At 37.0% G+C, this 24,788-nt stretch overlaps 2 protein-coding genes across 3 annotated transcripts; one reads left to right on the forward strand and one right to left on the reverse strand.

The window, feature by feature from the left end:
* Window positions 1-407: 407 nt before the first annotated feature.
* On the reverse strand, window positions 408-10,169 carry CENPN (centromere protein N). The gene is made up of 11 exons (XM_035543188.2): window positions 10,036-10,169; window positions 9,704-9,886; window positions 7,803-7,848; window positions 7,029-7,085; window positions 6,577-6,653; window positions 5,050-5,226; window positions 4,213-4,314; window positions 3,611-3,662; window positions 3,034-3,146; window positions 1,960-2,083; window positions 408-1,676 (listed from the first exon to the last, which is right to left on the reverse strand). The coding sequence occupies exons 2-11, from the start codon at window positions 9,872-9,874 to the stop codon at window positions 1,561-1,563; spliced, it is 1,035 nt and encodes a 344-aa protein (XP_035399081.1). The 5' UTR covers window positions 9,875-9,886; window positions 10,036-10,169; the 3' UTR covers window positions 408-1,560.
* An 85-nt stretch (window positions 10,170-10,254) lies between these two features.
* On the forward strand, window positions 10,255-23,918 carry CMC2 (C-X9-C motif containing 2). Of its 2 annotated transcripts, none has more exons than XM_035543186.2 (4): window positions 10,255-10,358; window positions 16,652-16,771; window positions 20,513-20,584; window positions 22,111-23,918. In XM_035543186.2, the coding sequence occupies exons 2-4, from the start codon at window positions 16,691-16,693 to the stop codon at window positions 22,183-22,185; spliced, it is 228 nt and encodes a 75-aa protein (XP_035399079.1). In that variant the 5' UTR covers window positions 10,255-10,358; window positions 16,652-16,690; the 3' UTR covers window positions 22,186-23,918. The 2 variants fall into 2 exon arrangements, with proteins under 2 accessions (XP_035399079.1, XP_035399080.1); XM_035543187.2 differs by lacking the exon at window positions 10,255-10,358 and adding an exon at window positions 10,468-10,709.
* The last annotated feature ends 870 nt before the right edge of the window (window positions 23,919-24,788 follow it).

A 24,788-nucleotide genomic window follows, 5' to 3' on the forward strand; every position in this document is an offset into this window, starting at 1 on the left:
CGTGAAACCTTACGGTAAATCCTTGTCTCAGGCTTTAATTTATTTGGGAGAGCACGTGGCAGGAGGAACACTGCGCAGCCTGAAATGCACAGCAGAAGCTTAATGGGTCCGACTCCTGGAATGGAGTTTGAGGAGGTAAGCGTGAGACACTGATTGCCAACGCTTAATGGATGTAGGCTTCTGTGTCACACAAAACCTGGACTTGTTTCAGACACCTAATGCTGTGCTAAGTATTTGGTCAAGATGACATTGAAATCACAGGTGGAAGTGCTAAAAAAAATCTGTCACTGGCGGGTATTCCTAACTTCTTACACACTATATAGAGATGGCAAAATCAGAAATCTGGTATCTGCTATGTCATGTTTCAGTAAGCCATGCCAAACAAACTTCTAGGAGAGGACTTTGTTTACACATTTATTTACAGTTTGAAATGAAAAAAACATTTCCATGCAACCTTTGAAAACAGTTACGCTCTGCCATGAAGGTTTTTTGAGAGACTGTCTCTTCATATCAACATATCTGAAGTGAATTGGAAATCCATGGACACAAAGGACCCGCACAATAAGCTTCCAGGTAACAGAATTAAGAAACAAATATACATTCACTGTAACTGAATCTTCAGACCAAAGCTATATCTTATATTAGAAATAATACAGCAAGTTACATAAAAATATCTATATATAACAAATTACTGTTTACCAGAGCTAAAGAACTCCACTGTAAAGCCATTGGTTGCATCACTGAATGTTGCCATCTCCGTTCTGCAATCCTTACGTCCCCACGCTCAAAAAAGTGGCAGCATGCAAAGATTGCAGAAGGATCAAGTCTTCAATGAAAAACACACTCTAAAACACGGAATATCTCAAAAGAAAATTATTGCCAATTTCACTGTATTCCTCTAAGATAATATTTCATGAGATTAATACCAATAGCTATAATTTTTAAATTAAGTATTTATTGTTGGCTATTGCCCTTGGTGAGTAAAAACACTGAATTTGAATTAAAATGCAGTAAAGCTAGATGGAAACTTCTCACTGATTTCTTCATTCCCAGAGTCTCTTCTAGCCCATGCCCTGCAATCATCTTTAAACATAATTTTCATTTACTAAGACAAAAACATGCCTGGCCTGAAGCAGACTCGTAGTTCCACTTATTTGAATGGGATTGTTCACGTATTTAAAATGGCGCACGTGTTCCGTTTCATCGCTGCACTGCAGCAAAAATAAGAAGGCCACCTACACTACCGTAGCCATCTATACCCGTGACAGTAAACTGAACAGCTACACACGTCTTACTGTATCTGTATTAGGCTTTAGCTTCTAATAGCAAATACAGGTAAGAGCACTCATCACATTTAAATTTAAAATGATCATGATTTAAACTTCACAAATACCGGCTTTTTATTTTTTAAGGGCTAGCCTGAAGCCAGAAACAAAAAGCTTTTAAGGGAATATCAAAAGAATAAGTTAGAATTTTAAAATCTTAAATTTTATTATTATTTAGATTAATATCAGTAACAAACAAATTGTGTATTTCGATATGAAAAAAATTCTGTTTAAATTAAGGGCTTACAAAGCTTCCTGGAAGGACACCCTTCCTCTCTCTAATTTTAAAATAATTCCTAGCTTTATGTGGTATGCACGTGAGTAGTGGCGAAAGAGGGGCATCAGCCATACCTGTAGAGAGAAACAGATAATTATAGCTTAACTCAGCCAATATTTACCTTTCATAATTGTCACATAATTGAAAACACAGCTTGAGTATCTACATGTAAACTGTTAAGAATAAACAGGTATGTGTTTAGATGTGAGGTTTTATAGTGGTAACATTTTTATTGTACCAAATTTCTATGCATTTCTAAACCATGCAGACTCTCTTATACAAGGTACAAGAAGCAAGTAAAATGATTAAAATATTTCCGTGGATTTTTCCTGCATTTTACAGAGTTGGAACACTTACCTGCTGGCGCCAAGGATTTCAGTGATTCTAGAAGATCTGGGCTAGAAAACTTGACCAGACATCGGAATGGCTCTCTTCTCTCCAAAACATCCATTTTAGGATCACTTTTAAACATTGTCTCAAGCTGTTAACACAAAATTTCCAGGCAGCATAAGAAATGCGTGCATTTTATGCGCTTGTTATCCAAATGGTGTAATATTTGGGGAATCATAGAATCATTTACATTGGAAAAGAAATTGCATTGTCTGTATGACATGACACACTCAGAGGCAAAAACTGTACAGCTGTATGCCAAATAGCTTGTACATCACTGTGAGTAGTTACAGCTGTAAGTAACATTTCAACTCAGTTACAATAGACATATTTAATTTTTATCTTCAAACTTTTTGAGTCAAGTACAAAAGTGATTACTAGCCAACGAGGTCACAAAGACGTTCTGCAAGTTTCAGCATACTAAGTGTTTATGAAACTACTGTTATCTCTGAAATTATCAAATGAGTTTGAACAGGTTAACAATGAGGTAGAAGAATCACCTTTTTTTTTTTTTTTTTTAATTATTTCTTAATGGTAACATGATTCTAGTTGGAGAAATATTTTGTTAATAAAAACAGAGGGTGCCACCCTGTGGTAAACAGTTCTCTGGTGGAAGTGACAGCCAGTTCAAGAACACAGCAAATCATTAAGAATCTCTCAGAGTTTCCAATGTATCTGTTTATCAGATAAAATCAGCATTATCCGTGAAGTTAAATGATGGTGTTATATGTAACGTGAGCTTTAAATGTACTTCGAGTAACCATCATTTCTCATGCCTCAAAACATAACAGGTTTAAGTCTAGCTTTACTACAAAACCAAGTCAAAATGCATAATTAACAAGGTTGAAAGACTGAAACATGATCTAGCGTTCTGACCAAGTCTCAATGCAAATCTGTTTCTAATGCTAGTTTTAACTGATTTATTTTAAAATGTCTTCCTTGAAGTTTGAATAAATACCGTATTTATTATTTGCAATTTAACGTAGCTATAACTATATTAAAATTACAGAAAAATAAAGCAAAATTTATTTACTTCACTACCTTATATTGTGCAAATTCGAGTTTGGGTTGGGGACCATCACCAAAAACTTCCCGATTCACTCTCTGTATTCTTTCTTTCTCACTTTTGTCTTCTTGAATTATCCTTACATCCACTGCAGGGGAAAAAGCAGGGAAGCAAAGAGGAAAAAAATATAATCAGAAACACAAACCAAAAAAAAGACAACCATTCCAGCTGATATAAATATTACTTTTCAGATCAGGTGAATGCTCAAACAAAAAATTGGAAATAATTTTAAAGAATTCATCAGTATCTGTTTCATAAGGTAGTTGTTTGCATCACGTGTATTCTCATTCCTTACCAAGAAAGAAAACAAGCTAATAGGAAAGGAAATACTGCTGATTGCATATTCTTGCTTTCATAAACATGCGTCCAATGACAGTCACAGGGAAAATATTTGCCTCTCCTAGTGATACCCATATTATCCAGGGATGGATAATATGTCAATATAACACAAGCACATTCCCTATTATGAATCTCATTTCATAAGCCAGATATTTTAAAGTGCAAACCTTACAACTAATGACATTCAAACTATTTAATTTCAAATACACATACCATTTTCCGTGGCTACATTCTTTTCTTGTTTTGGATAGTGGGTCTGGAAGTTCTGGGGAAAAATGAAAAGGAAAAAAAAAAATAATTTAGTTCACTTCTGCTTTTAGAGGTTTTAGCTGAAAAGAACTTTCCAGATTTCTTTTCACTTCTTGTTCTGCAAGTGAGTATTCCAATTTTTGACTACAAGAGTACAAAGCCTAGCTTTATTTTGAGTAAACAATCCCCATCCCACGATATTTGTGAACATTTCCCTAATTACAAGCATTACATGGGTGAGCAGAGTAAGCGTCCATTCTAACAGCTTCCAAATCATTACTCTAAGAAGCCTAATGAAACAATGCTAAAAAGTCCTAGGATTGAATTGGTCAGGCACATAGACTAAGTTTAACCATCAGGAATAATAAAGAGTAAGTGGGATACCAAGTAATTACATCACCACTGTAATGTTACCTTAATGAAAAGCTGTCCACCTCAGTAGTTCAATATTATTGTAACTTGATGATCTCTTGGAAGAGGTGAATTTTTCCCCTGCTAGGGGGTGAGAACTAGGCCTGAAACAAAAAGCAAGACTCGTCTTAGGATGTACTTGTGAAGCGGCTCACCTGGCTATATCTCTTAAACACAATATCTTTAAGGGAGTTTAAACAATGACTTCGAAGCTCCATTTCACGGATGTCATGGTAATTGGAAGCAACAATCAGTGCCTTTAAATAAAAATTAAAATTGTTTTAACATCAGCTTTAATTATCACTGTGTTTATAGTATAGAAAAAGATAGTATTTCTAGACATTGAGATGTTTTTGTTTCAAGGGGAGCAACTGCTCTTTAACTAGCAGGACTCATGTCTGAAAGATGTTGCATAGATGCTTACAAAGGTTAAGTTAATCTACAAAGCATTCAGGGGATTAACCAAATAATCAGATAGCCTTATCAGATAAAAATACATAAATAAATAAAGCAGATTAATAAAATAATGAAATCACTACTACAGGCATCTGCTAAACAGATGAAGAAGACTACAAACACTGATCATCACGATTTTATGGAAAAAGTTAGTAACATTGCCTGATGAGCTCATGCATTTAATTCTTGACATTGTTTAACTTCAAGAACTGTTAACTATGTTGATTTAACTTCAACTTCTGTAAGACAATTTAACTGAATATTGCCTAACATTTGATTAAAATAGAATAATTTAAGATCAGCAAAAATCACAATAAACTGAGTTTATTCATGATGCACATTCTAAAGGTCACAAAGATAGAGTCGTGTCCCCCCACTCTTTTTTTTTAAATTCAAGACCTAAGGGGAGAAAAATCTCATGCAAATTAAAAGATTTCATTAAGTGACCAATCTTTACCCTTCCTTTTAGAAGCTAACAGAATTATAGATCCACAAGACTGTGGTGGAGTCAGGGTCTACACAGTTTTGTTCTCTACCTGACATAGCAGAGGTAAGTTGCTCTTAAGCACAGAGACAGAAATGAAGACGTAGGGAGTCTGTGAATGGTATACAACGTAGCTGGTTTTGTACTGGTTTGGTTTTGTATATGGTGTTCCCCAGGCAATTCTAATCCAGATTGCATTATCCTCATATTCGCGAAAGCTGATGGTGACCTGAATAGAAAAAGAAAAGTTTTGCTTGAAATGCAAAATGCACATTCAGGTGTCCAGAAAAATTAAATCATTAAGCCTGCAATCACAAGACCCAACACAACATACTATACCACTGCTTGAATAAGAAACAAATCCCACTAGTGTGGTAAGGATTGTATTTAAATCAAATTTCCACAGGAAAATGATAATCTCACAAAAAGAAAAAGTCACCTTTCAAACTGTACTATGGCTTATTTTGCCCCTTCAGAAGAACACGTATATCAATGGGAACTGAAATAACTTATTACAAAAATCCCGATTCTGTCTTTTGGGAAAAGAGCAACACAACAAAAACGTGTCTATTTAAATGGAGGACAAGTAGCAATATTTCAAATGTCTGATATTTGAGAAACTAAACTTTTGATCAGCTTAGCTATTTTAGACCTGAACATATTATTTACCACTGTTCAGTGGCAATGCACAGTCAGAATTTTGCGGAGTATTCCTTTTCCTGTTCTTGTAGAATTGCACCTCAGTTACTGTTACTTTCAGCTGCTTTCTACGTTGACTCAGTCTGGGAGACAACAGTGGGAACACTTCCTTAACAAAAAAAAAATTGCTTTGACGGAGGCACGCAGTCAAGCTCTTTGTACAAGTAGGTTGGAAACTGTTTGAACATGTGGACCAATATCACCTCTCAAAGTTTTTTGTAAAGGAGGCTTTTTTTTCCCCTTTCTTTAAATGAAAATACTGCAAATCTTATTTGAGCTTTATGAACTAAATATGATTACTTGTTAGTCTGATTTGTATTTGTTGCCCTCTACTGTTTGCCAGTGAGAATACTTTGTGTCAAGAAGTGATTAATTATTCAGAGGCATTCTTCTGCTCCCTGGCTTTAACAAAGCAATTAAGCTAAAGGAAAGACTTCTACAAATTGCTCAGTAAAAACAGTAAGATTATAGCACCTCCTTTCAAGATTTTTCTTATCATGCTCATTTTTGTAGTCTTGAAACTGCTTCTTGCTATTGACAGAGATCTTTCAGTCATTGTAATATAAAATGTCACAGCTAAGTTCTCACAACCATCACAAAATGTCACTTTAAAATCAGAAACTATTTTTAATGCCGTATTTTAAGGCAAACTCATATTTTATTTCACTCCAGCATAACTGTAAATTTAATAAAACAAATACGCAATAAATTTTTCCTATTTCTCATGCACTTCTTATCATTCTTACTATTCCCAAATGAATAATTCCATTTCATTTTGATGCAGATTGTAAGAAAAAAAAAAAGTATCTCACTAATCTTATGGAAACAATCCACTAACACCCAACCTGTGCAACAAATTTAGAATGGATTTTTTTCTTACATTTTTCAAAGCTGATTGAAGTCGTCTTTTAAACTTTTTTTTGAAATTTGTAAAGTCAAACAAGTCTGTTTCTTCCCCTGTTAAACAAGAAAATAAGTTCTGTTTATAAAAAAAAAAGATATCACAGAATTCTGTTTATAAGAACTAGTTAAGAGATATTTTCACAGTTTTGCTGAAACAATATTAAGGAGAAAAATGCTGACGTTGCATAGCCTTTTTAGAAGATCTGTATATTAAATGAGCCTCATTATTGATACATATGTAGGGTTATATATGTTACTATTTGATTAGTAATTACTTTCCAATAATTGCTAGAAAGATTAAAATTAAAAGTATTTGAAAAATATTAAAGATAAATCCGTAACAGACTATATTTTTATTTAAAAGATATGGTATGAGGCAGCACTGCAGTAAGCTGCTAAGGACAGTAATAGCAAGGAAAGGTACTTTACCTGTTTTTTTCATCTGGTAAACACTCCACACTCTTTTGTTGGGATAGATGTTGTTGTCTAGGAAAAACAGGAATTGGTCAATAACATCATCTATCATCAAAAAGTAATTAAAAGAACAAATCATTTTCCACTTTTATGACCAGGTCATTACTTCCGATAAGTCAGTATAATTTATTCAGCATTCTTAACTACCATCAATAGCAAACCTAAAAGCCAAATACTTTTTTAATTAAAAGAGATAGGAAGATCTCTTGTAATTTAGTTAAGCAACTAATAAAGGATATTTAATGTTTTAAAGAAGCACTTGACCTAAAACAACCAAGTGTCAATCTAAACTAAAACTGAGAAGTGCAGAGTGTTATATAAGCCAATGATTCTTCTAATCAAGATAGGAATTAGTATTGGAGTGAAATTTCCACACGGAGTATTTGCTGACAGTTTTTGGCCATGTCATGCCCTATTGGAGCAAAATGTTAACTTATTTTAGGGTTCAGTGCAAACTGGAGAAATCTCTACGTTTATAGCTGTGTTCTGGGTGTAACTTACTGCAGTTGACATCTATTTAGAATTTAGGAGAAACAGACACGCTTTGTTGATTTAGAACTTTGGAAATTAAAAAAAAAAAGGTCAGATTCAATAGGATTAATCTAAAATGTCATCTTTTTCCAACAAACGCATCCATGCCTTATTAAGGCACTTGCCATGTAATTAAAGGAGTTAGCAAGTTATTCAATAAAAGGAAAAAGGAAGTTATTTTTATTCATTTTTACTTACAAATTATGTCCAGAATGGCTGCTTGCTTTATGTCTGCAGAATTTTCCTGGAATGAAAAATGACAGAGCATGGTGACTGTCCTGCATTTCCAGAACGCTCTATTGCGCTATTTGACATGAAAAATCTCAGGACAGGTAGTTTAAATCACATTGCACTTAGGTCCACAGCATCCACGCTCTCCTCTAAGACATCAAAGATGGTCCCAATACATACAATACGGTTTTGAGATATCAATAATGAAAGCTATTTTGGCAGGGTTAAGTGTTTCTTCTGCAGCAATAGCAAGAACATCGTCCTTCTAGTCTGATGTACAAGCAATTAGAAAGTAAAATTAAGGGGTGTTAATGACGGTATGCAAAGTTGACTAGTATTTCACTGTTGGGAATTTTAACATGCTTGGTTCTTCATTTAATGTTTACAGCATAAAAAGATGTAAGAAACTATGACACTACTTGTTATAGACAAGTATTTCAAAAACATACAGTTCTAAAATTCTGATCCTAAGAATAACTTAGTAATTAATTTAATCCTTTTGTGGCAAATAATCTCAGTATGAAATTCAAAGAGAACTATACAAAAGCTACAGAATTTAAGATGTATCAATATTAACTGTATCTGTCACATCTGGGTTATGATACTATATATAGTCCTGTTACACCAGAGTCAGAGTACAGAAGTAGCAGATCAGAAAACTTTTCTGCTTGCAGTGCGCAGAATGGAAATAGTGCTAGACAAGGAAATTTTTCAAGAAATTGAACTTATGAAAATCCTCCCCAAAAAACAAGCAAGTGACATTAAAATGGGAGTGAAAACAAAACAAAAACAAACAACAACAAACAAAAACACAAGAAACCCCACAAACCTGTCTATGTTTAATTCACAAGGAGCAGCATGGAAATTTAGAACACTCAAGTGTCAGCCCAGGTATATATAGCCCCAGAGAGCTCTAGACAGAACCATTGAATATACAAAACTGTGGAAGTCCTCAAAATTTTATATTTATATGAGCTAATGGCGAGTATATGCTTACACAGCAAAATAATCACAGAATCGTCTAGGTTGGAAGAGACCTCCAAGATCATCTAGTCCAACCTCTGTCCTAACACTAACAAGCCCTCCACTAAACCATATCACTAAGGACTACATCTAAACGTCTTTTAAAGACCTCCAGGGATGGTGACTCCACCACCTCCCTGGGCAGTCCATTCCAATGCCTAACAACCCTTTCAGTAAAGAAGTTCTTCCCAATATCCAACCTAAACCTCCCCTGGTGCAACTTTAGCCCATTCCCCCTCGTCCTGTCACCAGGCACGTGGGAGAATAGACCAACCCCCACCTCTCTACAGCCTCTTTTAAGGTACCTATGGAGAGCGATGAGGTCTCCCCTGTGCCTCCTCTTCTCCAGGCTAAACAATCCCAGCTCCCTCAGCCGCTCCTCGTAAGACTTGAATGATAATCATAAGAATGATTATAGCATGTTTGATCATTCCTACAGCACTAAAGATGCTATACAGGAGGCTCCAGCAGACAGAAACTAGTGCTGTTACTACCTGTATTAAAGAGATTTTCACTAGCATTATATAAAGAGTAGACATCTCAATCAACGCCTTCATTTTATAGTTTAGAAACATCCTCATTTTTTAATGAGCTGACACTGTGATCTTAAACTACCTCATGCACCTCATGGCTCCAAACACGTACTTCCATGTTCAGTAAGGGCCAACCCTGCACTCCTACCAACCGTGCAAAACTAAGGCTGTTACTAGCTTAGCTTGACATTTCCCAGCCTACAACCTATTACTTAATGCTAGATTATGGCCAAATAAAATCCATTTTAACCACTGGCGTTCCAACACGTGCTCTGCCGGTCGCTGACGGGCAGCCCCCAGGAGCAGGATTACCTCACAGAGCTGCACAACCTCCTGAGAAATGCTCTCTTTGGTCTGACGGAAGTTTATAGCGCTCAGCTGGGTCTCGGACAGAAAGCCCCATTTCCGCAGCACGCCCATGATTTCATCGCGGGGGATTTTCAGCACGGTCCTGCGGATGTACTCTGCGACGACCTCATCCATGACGAAAAACACCTGAAAAATTGAAAGATTAAAGGAAATATTAAATATTTCACCCGTGAGGGGGGCGTGGGGGGGGGGGGGGAGTGCTGAGGGCTCTGAGCAGCGCCGGCCGGCCCCGCTCCTGTCAGGGCAGGGGGCAGGAGCCCGGCGCTACGGCTCACCCGTTGCGCCTCAGGCAGCGGGCGCAAGGGGGGCACGCAATGCCGCCCACTGCAGCACCACTGGCAGCAGCAGTAGCAATAGCAGCAGTAGCTACAGTAGCAGCAGCAGCACTAGTAGCGCGCCCGCCTCGCGCCCCGCCAACCGCCGCCCGCCTTTCGAAGCACCCAATCAGACGCCGCGGCGCGCTCGGGAGGGCCAATGGCAGGAAGCCCCGCTCCGCGCGGCCCCTTCCCGCCGGGCGCACTGAGGCGGCTTCCGGCCGGGATCGAGGCGGGGGCGGTGCTGTGGGGCGGCGCTGGGGGGCTCGGCCCTGGGGAGCGGAGTAAGTGAGGGGGTGGCTCTGAGGGGAGAGGCTCTGAGGAGAGGCTCCTTTATAGGAAAGAGGGGCCTGTGGGGAAGTGTCTTTGCGCAGCTCGGCCTGAGGAGCCGTGTCCTTGTCCTGGTCCTGGCCTGTGCTGGGGCCGGCCTCTGGGTGCCCCTGCTCGCCTCACGCCTTCAGTCCCGGCTCGAGGAGGGCTCCCCGTAGCCCCGTTGTTCTGTCAGGGAGCAAGGGACTGCCCGTCACAGCTCCCTGGGCTTTGCCTCCCGTGCCCCCGCAGTACTTTAAGGACTCCTGGGAGTGTTGAGAGCCACGGGCTGAAAGCAGTGTGGGGTGTCTCTGGGCCTCTTCGGCGTAAGTGCTGGTAATTAGGGGCAGCAGCGCCTTTCTCCTTATAGCGGAGGTGTGTAACGCTAGCAGCGTTTGCCTTCTGCCAACTGCTGTGCAGCTTCCTTGAGCAGCTCCTGGTGCTCAAGGGATGAGGCGTTGTGCTCTGATGGGAGCGTGGTCCTCTTCATCTGTTTCTCTCACGAGTGGGAAAATGCTTGTACAGTAGGCAAGGAAATTCTGCTAGTTATTAAATTTTGGTCATCTTACCTGCCTGATTGGGAAGAGAATGAAATAGCAATGAAGTGAAGCCTGGTCTGGTGGAGGCAACTGAAGTACAAGAGCAGCTTGCACAAAACAGGAATTTGTCAACAGGGCCTCATCTTTTGGCATGCTTTAATTTTATACTCCCTGGGTCTTGTCGTTCTTGTCCGAATAGTCTTATTTTCCTTCTGAAATCTAATGTAATAGGTCTGTTAATAGCACAATCTTGCAGTCCAGTTTACCTAAACGCCTGAAAACTATGGATGAATGCTCTTCTTGTAAGAAAATATGCATTTGCGCAATTGGAGCTGTAGTAGCAAGATAGTGCTGCAATTAGTCTGCCGAGGAACGTGATCTGTAACTCTCCACTTGGTCTCTTTTTATAAGGACTCTTGAATTTGGAGAAGAAGAACGTGGGGTTTATGTATACAGGACAGCCAAGCTGATCATGATCAGTAGCTTTTGAGTATCTAAGAATAAAATGTGATCCTTCATAGTGGGAAGGCAGCAGGAATAGAAGGAGATCACATCTATAATCTCTTGTGATGTAGTGATGTATTGTACAGTGTAACTTACTGCATATTGTAATAAAAATATACCATTAGTTGTACCTTTGCTACACTGATGCTTGTTGTATGAATAAATCCTTAGGTAATCGATAAGAGACGAAAATGCCCTATTGTGCTTTAGTTGATCTATTACTTTAGTCAGAAATGAAACAGTGGAAATTACTTGGTATTCAATTTGGTGTGCAGCTTGTTTCATTCATTAGGACTAACGCCTTCTTTACTTGCTTTGGTAAGTGTGAAATTGGGTACGATCTCACTTTAACAGGCATTTACTGCTAAGAGTAATGGGAAGGATGTTTAATTGTGGGCAGAAGGCGGTCATGAAAAAGTTAAAATGAATTTCAATCTTGTTTGTCAGACTATTTTCTTATTCTTTAGGCTCAGAGAAAGTAATAGAATCTATAAAGAAAATTTTAATGTGGTATCATTCCCCCACACCCCTTTTTTGTGTTTCCTTGCTGCTTACAAGCCTTCAAAAATATGTATCTAAATTATTAATCCCCCTCCATTCTAATATATGATATTGGAAAACCAGTGTGTGGTTTTGAAGACTGAAGTTTAAGAGATCATGACTACTTTTTATAAGATTTAGCCAAAAGTTATTTATTAAAGTGAAGGTGTTTATTCACCATATAATTTATTGGAAATGTTGGCAAGCTAAGGGTCATTCTCAGCGTGCCTACTGGCAACGTAAGAGTAGCAGCATAGAATGACACTAGAATACCCTGATCTAGAAGATGTTAACTGTTACTGAAAGCTGAAAACAGGGTCCTTAGATCAGAGTTCCCCAGGTTTTTGAATTCATGTTAATCAACTGTGATTTCTCACTTCATTGAATCTTCTGAGTACTCTGAGCTATCATCAGAAACATTCATAAGTTCATGTCTATGACTGATAATACTAGGAATGCAGAAATTGTGATCAAATGATCCAGTAAAAGGGGACAATGTTGTGTAACTGAGAACTTGGGACCAAAATGTGAGGGCTTACTCGACTTGGACAGTGAAATAAAGTGCAAAATGAATGTTACCCATGGGATACAGTGGTTTTCTAGGAGTTTGTAGGTCTGCTTGCCTTTCCCTCCTCTGTTAGTATATTCTTGGTCGCAGTGCTGCCCTGTGGGTGTTACTTGAGTGTGTGCAGCAAATGTAAGCGTTTTGTGGTGCTGTAGAAAGCTCAGTGCTTCGGGTTAAGGATCGTAGTGAGTAATGATAAGGATGCAGTTAGCTGCAGCTTTCATCTTCAGTGTTGACAAACAAGGATTTGCGTTTTACTTTTATTAGTCTTTTTTTCGTGATCACTGTGTGAATTTCTGCTTCTTTTTTTCTTTACTATTGTCTTTGGAAACTTGGAAAAAATAAATAAATGACTTACACGTGCAACTTTTTAAATGGAAAAAATTGCAAAATTTGGTTTAAAAAAAATAGCCTTTTAACACATTCTAATGAAATATGGAAAAAATCTGAGGAAAACGTTTGCCTAAATTGAAACTTCAATAGTTTTCTCCTAAACATGGAAATATTAAGCATTAGGGTAATCAGTGAGCTTAAAAAGGCAACCTCATCTACTTTTCCTTCTACTTCAGGGAACTGATTGGTCTTCATTATGGGAGATTCTGGGAAAAGGAGAAAGAAACTGTATTCTTTTCTTCCCTGGATTCCTGATGTGCTGGTCTTACGCTTCATTTGGGAAAGGAGAGGGAATGTACAAAGCCCCTTCCTTCTCCCCACGTCTAGATATTTCCTGTAAGGAGGTCAGGAGGAGAAGCTAGCGACTGGAGAGCAACAAGCACTTCATCCTAGATCTTGTTGTCTTAACAGACGTGTGAGTGAAGTGCACGCGGTGTTCTTGGCCTCTTCTTTTGGGACAGCGTTTTGGTTCCCGGCTACTGGCTAGGTATCTGCAATTCCATAATACTTGCACATTCCTTCTGTGCATTAAAAATCAATATTTGACATATTGAACAAGTGTGTAGATAGGTTTAAAGATTAGGGATGGGTGTCAATTCTCAATAATTTATATGTTGGTTCCTATTAGGAAGTCTTTAGTGATTTGATATACATAGTACTCAAGATGGCTTGTGCGAGGATTATCTTCCAGGTATTATTTTTCTAAGCAAAAAGTGTCATCACTGGAAATTAAGTATCATTGTCAGAGATGCTAAGGCTTTTGATTCTTTAAAAATCTGTTTTATATTGGAAACCATAAAGCTAGAACATCCTTTATTTTCCTCGCTTTAAGATGAACTGCACTTTTAATTCTTTTTTTCCCTGAAGGATAGTGTAGATTTAGAAACTGGTTGAGGAAGTTGACAAAAGCAATCATCTTTATCCATCTCTTCCACCTTCAGAGGCTAATAGTTTATAGAAATTTGCAGTTAGGTCTTAGTTCTTACAACACTTCAACCAAATCATTTAGCTAAATTTATACTGTAATTTTTAACAGGGAAGGACAAACTGCAGAATTCAGAATCTCATATAAAACACATTGAAGGGCAGAACGCTTTTTTGCAACCCAATGAAATATGTCCGTGTGTTTGTGTAGAAGGTTCATCTAAATACTTCTCTCCAAATATTTGCTTCAGATATTAATGTTTGCTTAGCATTCTACAGTCCATTTTCCTCTTAAAATAATTGCTGTATTTTCCTAATATTTTTCCTCTACTTTACTGCTAATATTTCTTCTACAGCAATTTCATGTTTATGCTGACATTCTTTATCCAGCATTTCGGTTAATAGTTTCCTCAGAGTGATTTATATGGCTTTTTCCCAGTCTTTCTGCTTATTTTTTTAGTACTTTTTCATACTTAGTGTCCTTATGAGCTATCACCTATATAAAATTCTGTCCATGTGGACTTAAATTTTAGTAAGATGGCAACTTGCTATTTTCATTTTATGTTACAGCATTATTAAAAAGCAACTAAGGAAACTAACAGCTCGTACTCTCCTTTATCATACATATTTTTGTTACCCTTGAAACTCTTTTTCTCTTTTAGTCATTCCCCTCTGGCAAAAATATTTTAGCCTTATGTGATCATTCGTAGATTGCTGGCTCACCTGACACTCCTAAACATAAATATAATATTTAGCACTGATAACACTGTTCAGTCGTGAACTTCAAAAGTACTTGAAGGCTCCAGGTAAGCCTTCCATGACCTCTGTAAGATGTCTTATTTTAATCCCTGGTAGCCTACATGAACTGCATGCTGTATCTGGTAACAACTGGAAAGATCTTAATATTTGAGTGTAACATGAAAAATAAAGTAAGGGGCACTGACCTATGTGTGAACTGGTGTGGCTTCTTGGTCTTGTGACCTGTACGAGGTGCCATTGGGGATTCATTTGAGTCAGGTGTCATTAGAAGGCTTTTAACTGATGAAATACAACTGTGGTAATTGCTACCTATTTGTGGCATTGATAGCTTTTCTGAGAAACCTTTGTGCGCATGGCAGTGATTTCTAATCTTAGTTTAGAAAGAATGATTTTCCTTGAAATGCTCCCTTTGACTTTCTAGCACGTGGTGATGTGCATGTTGCCTGTTTCTCTAGAGCGTTACCCTTGCTTTCTTCTTCCGAGACAGCCAGCTCAGATGACGGTTTTAGGAAGAGCAGTCAGAGGCTGAATGATAAAGAGGTTTAATAATCAACCGGGTTCGTACGTGTTAAAGTAATGTGCAGTCATTGAGCAGGTCACCCTCTCAAGGGAATGCTAACTTTGGTGCTATCAAAAATTCTACTGATAAATTTAAAGCATATTGACTTTGTGCAGTGTGCAATCAAAAGCTGGTGGCAATAACACAGCAGGGTTCTTAATCACTTTGCTGTTACAGTCATGCTCCTGCTGTCATATTTCTAAAGGCTCGTTTGTTAATTTATTGAATTGAATGCTGAAGCAACTCGCGTGGTTTCCAGCTTCTGTGCTAGGAGTGCGCGTAGCGTAATGTTAGACTTCCCGATAGCATGGGGGAGAGTCTTGAAATAAATGACTGGAAGTCTGTGCGGCATGATGCCGAATGTATTCTCGTGGGTCTCCAGAGGCTTGTAAACTTGTTTGGATTTTTAAAATTTTGTTTGCTTGTGGGAATATAATTCTTGTTAAGCAGAACGCATGATGGGAAATACTGAGTAAATTAGTGTAGATAGCTCCTCAAGCCAAATATATTACTTGAGTATTCTAGGAATAGAAGAGTAGATCGTAGCTGCCAGCACCGCAGCTGAACATTGGAAGTTTGCAATTGTAAAATCTGACCTCTGACTACTCATGTTTAGATTGTTTAGTTGGAATGTTAAAATAGCGATGACTGCTTTAGTACAAGGTGTAGCGGTATTTGCCTGATGCTTGCAGCTAGCAAGCTGCTCTCTTTGGGAGGAGGGGGAATGAAAAAAACACTGAATAAACAAGCCAAAAGAGATCTATTTAACTCAGTGGCAGTGTGGTTAATACAAGGAGAATTTTGTCAAGATGTCTACTTGTCCTACTACAAACTGGACGTTTTTACTTCCCTCCCTGGTACAGTGATCTTCTGCAACAAAGTTGTCATATTACTTCGGTCATTGTTATATCACATTATCATCCCTTGCAACAAAAGATCTTGAAAATTACTTCTGGGAATATGTATATTTTTAAATGGAATGTAAATAATTTTAAAATAATATTTTTAAAAATAATATATTTAAAAAAAATCTCAAATTTGCTCCTGCCTCATAGAGCCCTGCAGAAGAGGACCTGGGGGTCCTGGCTGACATGAAGTTAAACATGATTTAGCAGTGCACCCTTGCGGCAATAAAAGCTAACAGCATATTGGGCTGCATTAGAAGCGTACCTAGCAGATCAAGGGTAGTTACTATTCCCCTCTTCTTGGCGTTCTTGAGGCCACATGTGAAATACTGCGTTCAGCCTTTTTGATCACAAAAAGTTTAACTGAGAGTTTATATTCTAATATTTGGGCTCTGCAGATAAACAAAAGGCATGTGCTGGTTTTACTTACCTTACCTGTGTAATATGAACTTTGCGTGTTAAGCAGCATTTTTTATTTTTTTGTATAATAATATGTGATAATTTCTGAAGTGGTCAACTTGAACTCTTATTTATACTTTTTTATACTTATACATATTTTAATATTGTTTAATCTTCTCAGATTCTTGGCCTTGAACTACTAACATCATTGCTACCTAAGATGCATCCAGACCTGTCTCCTCATCTGCACACTGAAGAATGTAACCTAATTATCAGTCTGCTCAAGAAATGTCACAAGGAGGTAAGGAGTTCTGAGCAGAGAAAAGAGTGGGTGGGATGGGAAATGAATGTCAGATAAATTAGTGAGAGTATTATATGATCATAGAGAGAAAAACCTCCTTTAGGCAGATCAGCCAGGAAATGTAACTAGTATACTTTCACTGGAGAGGTATCTGACAACTGCATGTAAAACTTTGTCCGTGATGTCACTAGGAAATAAAATAAAACTTTAAATTTTCTGTGCTAGTGCTTGACAACTATGGACCTATCTAATAAAAATAAATAATTTCTGTGCCTTTTAGTACTCTGTGCATGCGTGTTTCTCTCTCAAAAAAGGCAACTTCAAATGCTGTCTTTTTGTATGCTTGCAGCATTTCTGTATTCCAGCTGTCCGCAGGCCAGATGAGTTAGTCTATTTATAAGCAGATGCGTCGACGGGGATCAGGGCGTGCAGCATGCCTTACGTTCAGTGCTTGGAAAGCTAAATGTGAATGGATACTTTACTTCTTAGTAGGCACCTACTAGGATGTAAAATAGCAAATTGTCTTGAGGCAGCTACAGCTCCTTCATTGGTTCAAGACAGAAACTTCCTCTCCCTCATTTAGCAGCCTTTTTAAAAATTTGATCAGTAGTAAACTTCAGATGTAGAAGAGTCAGCCCCTGCATTGAAAGTTATCTGCAGCATTGTTGCGTTATTATTTATAATACCCAGTTCTCCGAGTTACTCTAAATACATGTTCTGTGCAGATATATTTATGTATTAGTACATGAAAAGTTAGTTTAATTTTATTTTCCATGTGGACAAAAGTATATTTAAATGTTGGATATGAATACAATATACAATGGCTTATAAGATCACATGTAATCTACAGTATTTTCACCTCCATGTTCAGATATGTTTATAATTTTTCATAATGTGGTTATCTGTTTTGATCAGAACTCTAAATTTATCTTTCCAAAAGTCATTACAGAAAGAAAAACAAGGCTGACAATACATGAAATGAGTGAAGAAGTTTGGGTGAAAGAGGGATAACATTTTTGAAGATCTGATTTTAAAGTAGCTAAACTAACGTATAAAAAACTTTAGTAGTACCTATTTTTTATGATTTCTACATGACGACAATACAGAGAACAGTTTTAATTGCAAAATCCAGTTTTAAGGAGTATACTGTACTGGGTTTGTTCAGCAATTTTATTTTGTTGATCTTTGTTACTGCAATGTTTTGAAATGTAAGCAACCTTGGATCTGCTAATGACGTCTCACACAGCATTTCTTACACAATTGTCTTTCTGTTCCTATGCTCTACGTAGATCTTTTAAACCTAAGATACAGAGTTCTTGGGTAGAACATCTCCAAATTTTAAAATCAAAAGGTATATTAATTGTAAGGTTTGTCTTTCTTGAGTTCTATAGTTTTAGTTTTCCTAAAAATGTTGCTTTAGGCAACTTGAGAGGTTGTAGTGAATTTCTTTTTATTAATCTTTTCTTAGTTGAATTTTTTTTAAACAACATTAATGTTGTACAGGTGCTTAGTAGCTAGAATTAAGCTTGAAGACTCTTTGTACATTAACTACTATGGTATCAAAAGGATTGCCAAATCTAGTGACTGCCACTGTCAGTTAAGAGGGCAATAAAACTCTGATAGGCAATATATATTTAAAATGTCTTGAATTTTCATAATTGCGAAAACAGCCAATCAGGAAAGAAACTACACTCAGATTTGTCCTGCTTGTTGGTACATACATAGTTGGGCTTCCTATGTGTTGACCTGAATCTACAAATACTCATTTACTATTTGAAAGTAACGGCTGACTATTTTTTTTTTTAAATGAATGTTAATATACATGTATTTTTAATGTAGTTTATTAGACTACCTTGAGTTTAATAGAGAGCTGGAACTGAAAGTGATTCAAAGGATTCTGTGACCAATTTGACTTAGGAAGGTATTAGGAACAGCAATAATACAGTCATGCACATGATTATATTCTCTTGTTTTGGTTTGAAGTTCATCTTTTTACATGAAGAGGAATTGCTTTTGTCAGTCTTGTTTTTGCCTATGAGAACATATTTGTGCTGGTGCTCTCAGAACAGAAGGAGTGAAGATGGCTTCTTTCACAACCATTTAAAAGGAAGCAATAAGTTTTTGTTTAAAATTGAAAGGAAATGTACTGAAATAGTGTTTTGAAATTGAAGTCACTGAAATCTGAAGAGTGTGATCTTAATTATAGTTATCAGTGACTACCTGCTGTTTTGTCAAAATGCTGAAATGGCCTTCAGCATTCATTATATATGAAGATCCTTCATGTATAATTTAAATTAATGTTCCTGAGGGGTGGAAAGCCTTATCTTGAATTGTATGTCCAGTATTTGCATTTTCACAAAAGTCAGTTTGATTTATTTTATTCCTAATCTAGGGCCTGCCCATTATATCAAGTCTTAGATCTAGTGGAGAGAGGTTAATGGCATTCCTATTCGATGTCATTATTTTGATTATTTTTTTTAACAGCTCTGCTCTTATGCCAAGTGCGTGCCTTAAAAAGACTTATTTTTATAGATGGCAGCTGAAAGAAATGCATATTGTCTTGCACTCATATCACTGTAATGGGAGTAATAACTATTTTTGGAAAAACAATTCCCCCCCCTCATAATCTGAGCCAAAAAGAGTTGACAGTTTAGGAGTCTGCCTAAATAGATGTGGATTCAACTCACTGTATGCACTAGTAAGAGTGGAGTTAGCTTGAAATGTGGAGTGCTCATCTTGAAATTGGACATACTAGTGTGAGAATAGAATAAAATATTAAATCTGCATTGGCTAAAATATAAATGTTTTAGAAGCAAGATTAGCTTGAAGTAAAGTGACCATTTATCACATGCAACTGCTTCGGTGTCATCTGATGCCCTTTATAAAGCAGAGAGGTATAAACAAGCTAATTATAGCGCTGCCATAGTTAAGTGTCTGTCATAAACTTTATTAACCCACTCCTAAATTCAGTCATGTTCTATTGGCTGACATCTGTCTTTGCCCACTATTTGAACTCTTAATAGTGTTCAGCGTGTTTCTATAAATCCATCTAGGCTCTCATCAGCTACAGAAATGTGCATCAGTTTCCCTAATGAAAACTAGGTAACACTTAAGTATGCTCAAGGCCTATAGTTGAGCTGCGTCATAAAGATGATAAATGCATCCTTTTCAACTTTGATATTTGGAGAAACATTAACCATCCCGTTTTTATACTAGTTTTAATGTTTCAGTCACTTAAGTCTAGTGGCTGCATCTTTTGGACCCACAACACATTCTTCACATAGCAGGGATAACGAAGCACCGAGTTCTTTGCCTCCAGGATGCCTGGAAATCTTCCTATGTCTTTGTAAGTCACAAATGAATTCAGAACGCCGAGTTTTTGTATGTTAACGAAGCCAGTGCTAATTGTAAGACTGATTCCTAGATCAATAAAATGTATGCTCTACATTTAGACTTAATGGCTCCAGTGTAGGTATCATATTTCAGTCTGATAATACAACATGGTGAGTACCTTAAACTTTCAGCAAGATAGGGATGCTTCAAATGATGTTTAGAAGTACCTAACGTCTAGCTACTCAGTAAAAAAAAAAAGTTACAAAAGCATAATTTTTCAGGAAAAGAGAAGTGGAAAAGACAGCCAGGATATATTGCAAAATCCAAGTGACTTTTAAGAAGCTTAGGGCTTCAGAGGAAGAAACCTTTGAATTATATTTTTTTTTTTTCTTCTCCCTAACTTATTAGCACAACATTTTGAAATTTTTTGGCCATTGCAATGATATTGACCGTGAGATGCGGAAGTGCCTAAAGAAAGAGGTAAGAAATAAACAAGTTAATAAAAGTTAAATATTTAATACAAGAAATTTTAAAGTCCGTGCAATAGAAATTATTGTGTTTTACTAAGTAGTACAAAGCAATAAATAGGCCTTGATTTGATATGTAAGCACATTCTGGAGCGAGCTCTTGAAACCTCAATTATACTTTCACCTGACAAATTTACCTAAAAAAAAATTTGCATGAACAAGGCCCAAAATGATGTTGAGATCAATGGAACATGCATCTCTGCCTTTGCTTGCTACTTTTGGCAAGATTTGACATGGGAAGTAACAACTGGGATCACAGAGGATGCTGTTACAGTCAGTATTTTCCTGTGAAGATGTAAATATATGTGCCGATGAGATTTCCTTACAGGTTTTACTATTTCACTGTTTTTCTTGTCAGATTAAAAATCTTGAAATAATTGCAGAGTACAGTTCAGAATGATTGCTTCTTGCACAAAACTTTGTGCAATAATCACTTCTTGTATTTCATGAAACCGGGTGGAAGTCTCAGATACATCATTAACACGTAGTGCAGCTTGGGTGGGTCTCAGATGCATCATTACATGTTGTGCAGTTTGGGTGGGTATCTGGCTTTAACAAATGGCATGGACTATTTTTGGAGATACAAAAATAACCAAATACTTAATTTTAACCAAGCAAATACTGCAAATAGAAACTGACACTTCACAGGTTCCTTCTAGCCAGAACAGTTCGGGCCCCTCTCTTGCTGCTCCTCCCTCGTTTGGTCTGTGGGAATTAATTTCATCTATACTTGTGTCAAATACCATTTTTCACCCTGTAAAAACTGTAGCACGGATTTGGAAAACAAAGTTCCTTTCCTTGTGACCTAATGTTTTTTTCTTCCATTGAAGCCGTTATATTAAAAAGACTTCTTGAAGGCTATGTTTGTCTGCCTTCTTAAAATATACATTAGTATGGTATTACTATAAAGAACCTGAAAGGTTGTTCACAAGCATAGAATAGGTACAAATGAAATTTCTGAAGATCCATTGTTCTCATTCTACTTTAAAAAAAAAAAAAAAGGGTTAGTGAAAAAATAGACTAAAAAAATAGTCTGACAACAAATTCATTTTTCAGAAGGCAGACACACTTGCATTAGTTCATATCTTTTAAAAGCAAAAGAGCCTGACCAGTGCTTTAGAACAGCACCAATGCAACTTTTTTCCTAGTTCGTATGAGAAGTGTAGCTGTCATACTTAAGATGGATATGTAATTAACTTCCTCCGTAAGATTAACTGATAAGATTAGCTGAATCTTCTTTATTAGAATGTTCTAATACTATTTAGCTTAATAAACTCAAACTTAGAAACAAGTATTTTAGTCAAATAAATGTTAATTTTGAAGCAAAAATGAACGAATATAGAGATATCAACATGAACTGCATTTCTAATATATCAAATATACTGTTTCTGTTCCTGAGTAATAAGTCTACATTTTTAAATTTGACTTATCTGTTTAATGATAATAGCTGATCTATTATTTACCTTATCTTTCTTCCAGTATGAAGCAAACAGGGTCAAGAACCAGGAGACACGACGGAGAATAATTAATGCTAATAAAAACTCTGAGAAGTGAGCTGTACTGTAGCTGGACAGCTGCATCTTGATAGTGACACTCGCATAAAAGTTGACAGAATATTTCTTTCAGATCACCACTGTTGAACCTATTGTTTGTGACATGATGGAAAAATAAATGTACTTAAAACATACTTATTCCTACAAAGTCTAACTGAATGTGGAAAAAAAATGAAAATAATAAATGATCACCCATAAGTTAATTTTTGACCTTGAAAAGAAAAATATTGTGGCAATTCTTTGTTCTGGCATAGTTTTGTTATGACTGTTAAGTAACGATGAATCAGTGTGTGTAGAGTATTATGCACTCAGAGCTGCTATATTCCCAGCCTTGTGTTGAGTTGCATTTATTCCTTCATGTTTAGCAGTTTTTCATTTTTTTTCCTGCAAAACACTGAATGACTTTTCATTCGCTCCTTGTAATGTTGTGATAACACTGCTTAAATGAATTATTAAAAATAAATTTTAAAGCGACATGGATTAAAATTGGAAGTGGCCTATCAAGCAATAATTGGAGCTCTGGTATTTTTATTGGAACCAAAATCATGAAGTGACCATCTTCTGTTGAGAATATTAAGAAGTCTTTAGAAACTCAGAATGGACATTTTTCAGGGGTTTACAGAGCATCGCCTTGATTTTATGCTGAGCGTAATCAGTGTATGCTGAGTAATGTTGAAGAGGAGCGCTGCCAAAAATACAAGCTACGTTGTTCTTCCACATACGCTTGTTCTAAGGGGGAAGTCAAGTTATGTGCAGTGTGCTCTAGGTGATCCTGCTTGGCAGGAGGGTTGGACTAGGTGATCTTCAGATGCCCCCTCCAACCTCAGCCATTGCAGTGATAGAACTGCTTTTCTGCGAGTCTACTTATTTTTAAATGACTGTTCTGTTTTGCCTAGCAAAAAAAAGCTATTAAAAATCAGTTTTATTGAGCTAAATATAAGTGTCTTGAACGCTTTTGAAGAAAGAGTGCCTATTCTCCAATGAATTCTACAGTTTGTTATAAGAACCATTGTTGATGCACAAAGTTATTCATGCATCTATTTTTTTTGGAACAAAGCTATATTTTGTGTTCTATTTTGAAAGATTACTTAGAAGAATTTTACTTATTTTTCAATACCTGGATGGATCTGGTTAAATCGGTAAAAACTTGACCACAAGTGTATCCTTGTAGAAGGTGAGAGAGAGAATTCCAAGAAAAACTGAAACAACTACTGCTGCATGTTTTGATGTGCTCTCTGTGTTGTTAGAATAAGTAAATGATGCATTATGTGAATTAAACACTTGAGTGGTTGGAAGTGGTGCAGTCTTTTTGTGGGTGTTCTAAGAACGCTCTTGAAGACTTTATGGTGAAGCTCCCAAACTGGGAACACTGAATCTTTGATCCTTCTTCCATTTGTGATGACAAAAATGTGCTTCAGGCAAGCTATTAAATAGGATTGGTGTTGCCTGTAATCTATAAATAAATAGAGAATTGTCCTAAAGATTAGGTTGAGAAGCTGGTATCTGAGTGCGAAAGCACTGAAGTTTTCTTTTTTCTTCTTCCATCAGCTTCTGTGAGTCCAGATCTTCCACTAAATAGCAATAAAATAATAATCTAAACCACATAACATAGCTCATTAGTCACAATCATATTTCCAAAGATTAGTGTGCTTAACAAATGAAAGCCCAAGTTTCTTGCACAATTTATATTGATGCTTTAAACTACACTTAACAATAAATATATTTTACAGATAAGCTTTGTGTAATGAAAGTATGATCACATTCATCTTTCTGGTTTTCTTTGCTAATTCTGTATGAGTGTGATTTGAGACCACCCCACACTCCTGTGGTTTTCTACCTTTTTTTTTTTTTGGGGGGGGGGGGGGTTATATTGCAAAGTTGAACATGAGGCTGAGAAGTACTAGTGTAATAATATTTACAATTTATCTGCTGGGGAAAGAGGGTAAGGGTTAAATGGTAAATATGGGTTGTTTTTGTTTGCTTCCTGAAGTGAACTGAGTAGTGATTAGGGGACATGTTGGGTGAAATAAACGTTATTTATAAGGACTTTGAAGCCAACTTGTTGTGATGTCTGTTATACCATAGAGATGTTTTCTCCCCGTTGTTCTTTCTGAAAGAGTAACTTTAAGAGAGAAGAAAAGAAATTTGATGGGGCTTTCTGTTGCATCATGTGAGAAGTTCTTAGGCGTTTCTTGTAGGAAAATGAAGAAGGGGGGAGTAAAAGCAGAGGGCAAACAGCAGCTACGATACAGACCTGGCCAGAGCAGTGAGGTTTTCAGATCCAAGAGCCAACACAAGTCTGCAGAATTCAAGGATGGGAGGAGTACACAGCAAGAGGGTGATAGCACTACCCAGTAAAATCCTTTCAGCTCTACCAGAGACACCTGGTAACTGTGCTACCAGCGGTAAAAATCTGCTGCTTTATTGCTCACGTTTGTTTCCAACTACTCCAGAAAAGAACCTAGTGTGAAGCCATAAAAGAGGACATTAGCAGCAGGGTGGTAAAGAAGTTCTTAGAGTATGCTATTTCATTGGTGTATCTCTTCCTCAAACTGGGTGGACTTTGTCTTGCTGGGAAATCAAATGCTGATATCTTTTCCTTTT

The sequence above is a fragment of the Cygnus atratus genome, chromosome 12, assembly GCF_013377495.2.
Source record: "Cygnus atratus isolate AKBS03 ecotype Queensland, Australia chromosome 12, CAtr_DNAZoo_HiC_assembly, whole genome shotgun sequence".
NCBI lineage: Eukaryota > Metazoa > Chordata > Aves > Anseriformes > Anatidae > Cygnus > Cygnus atratus.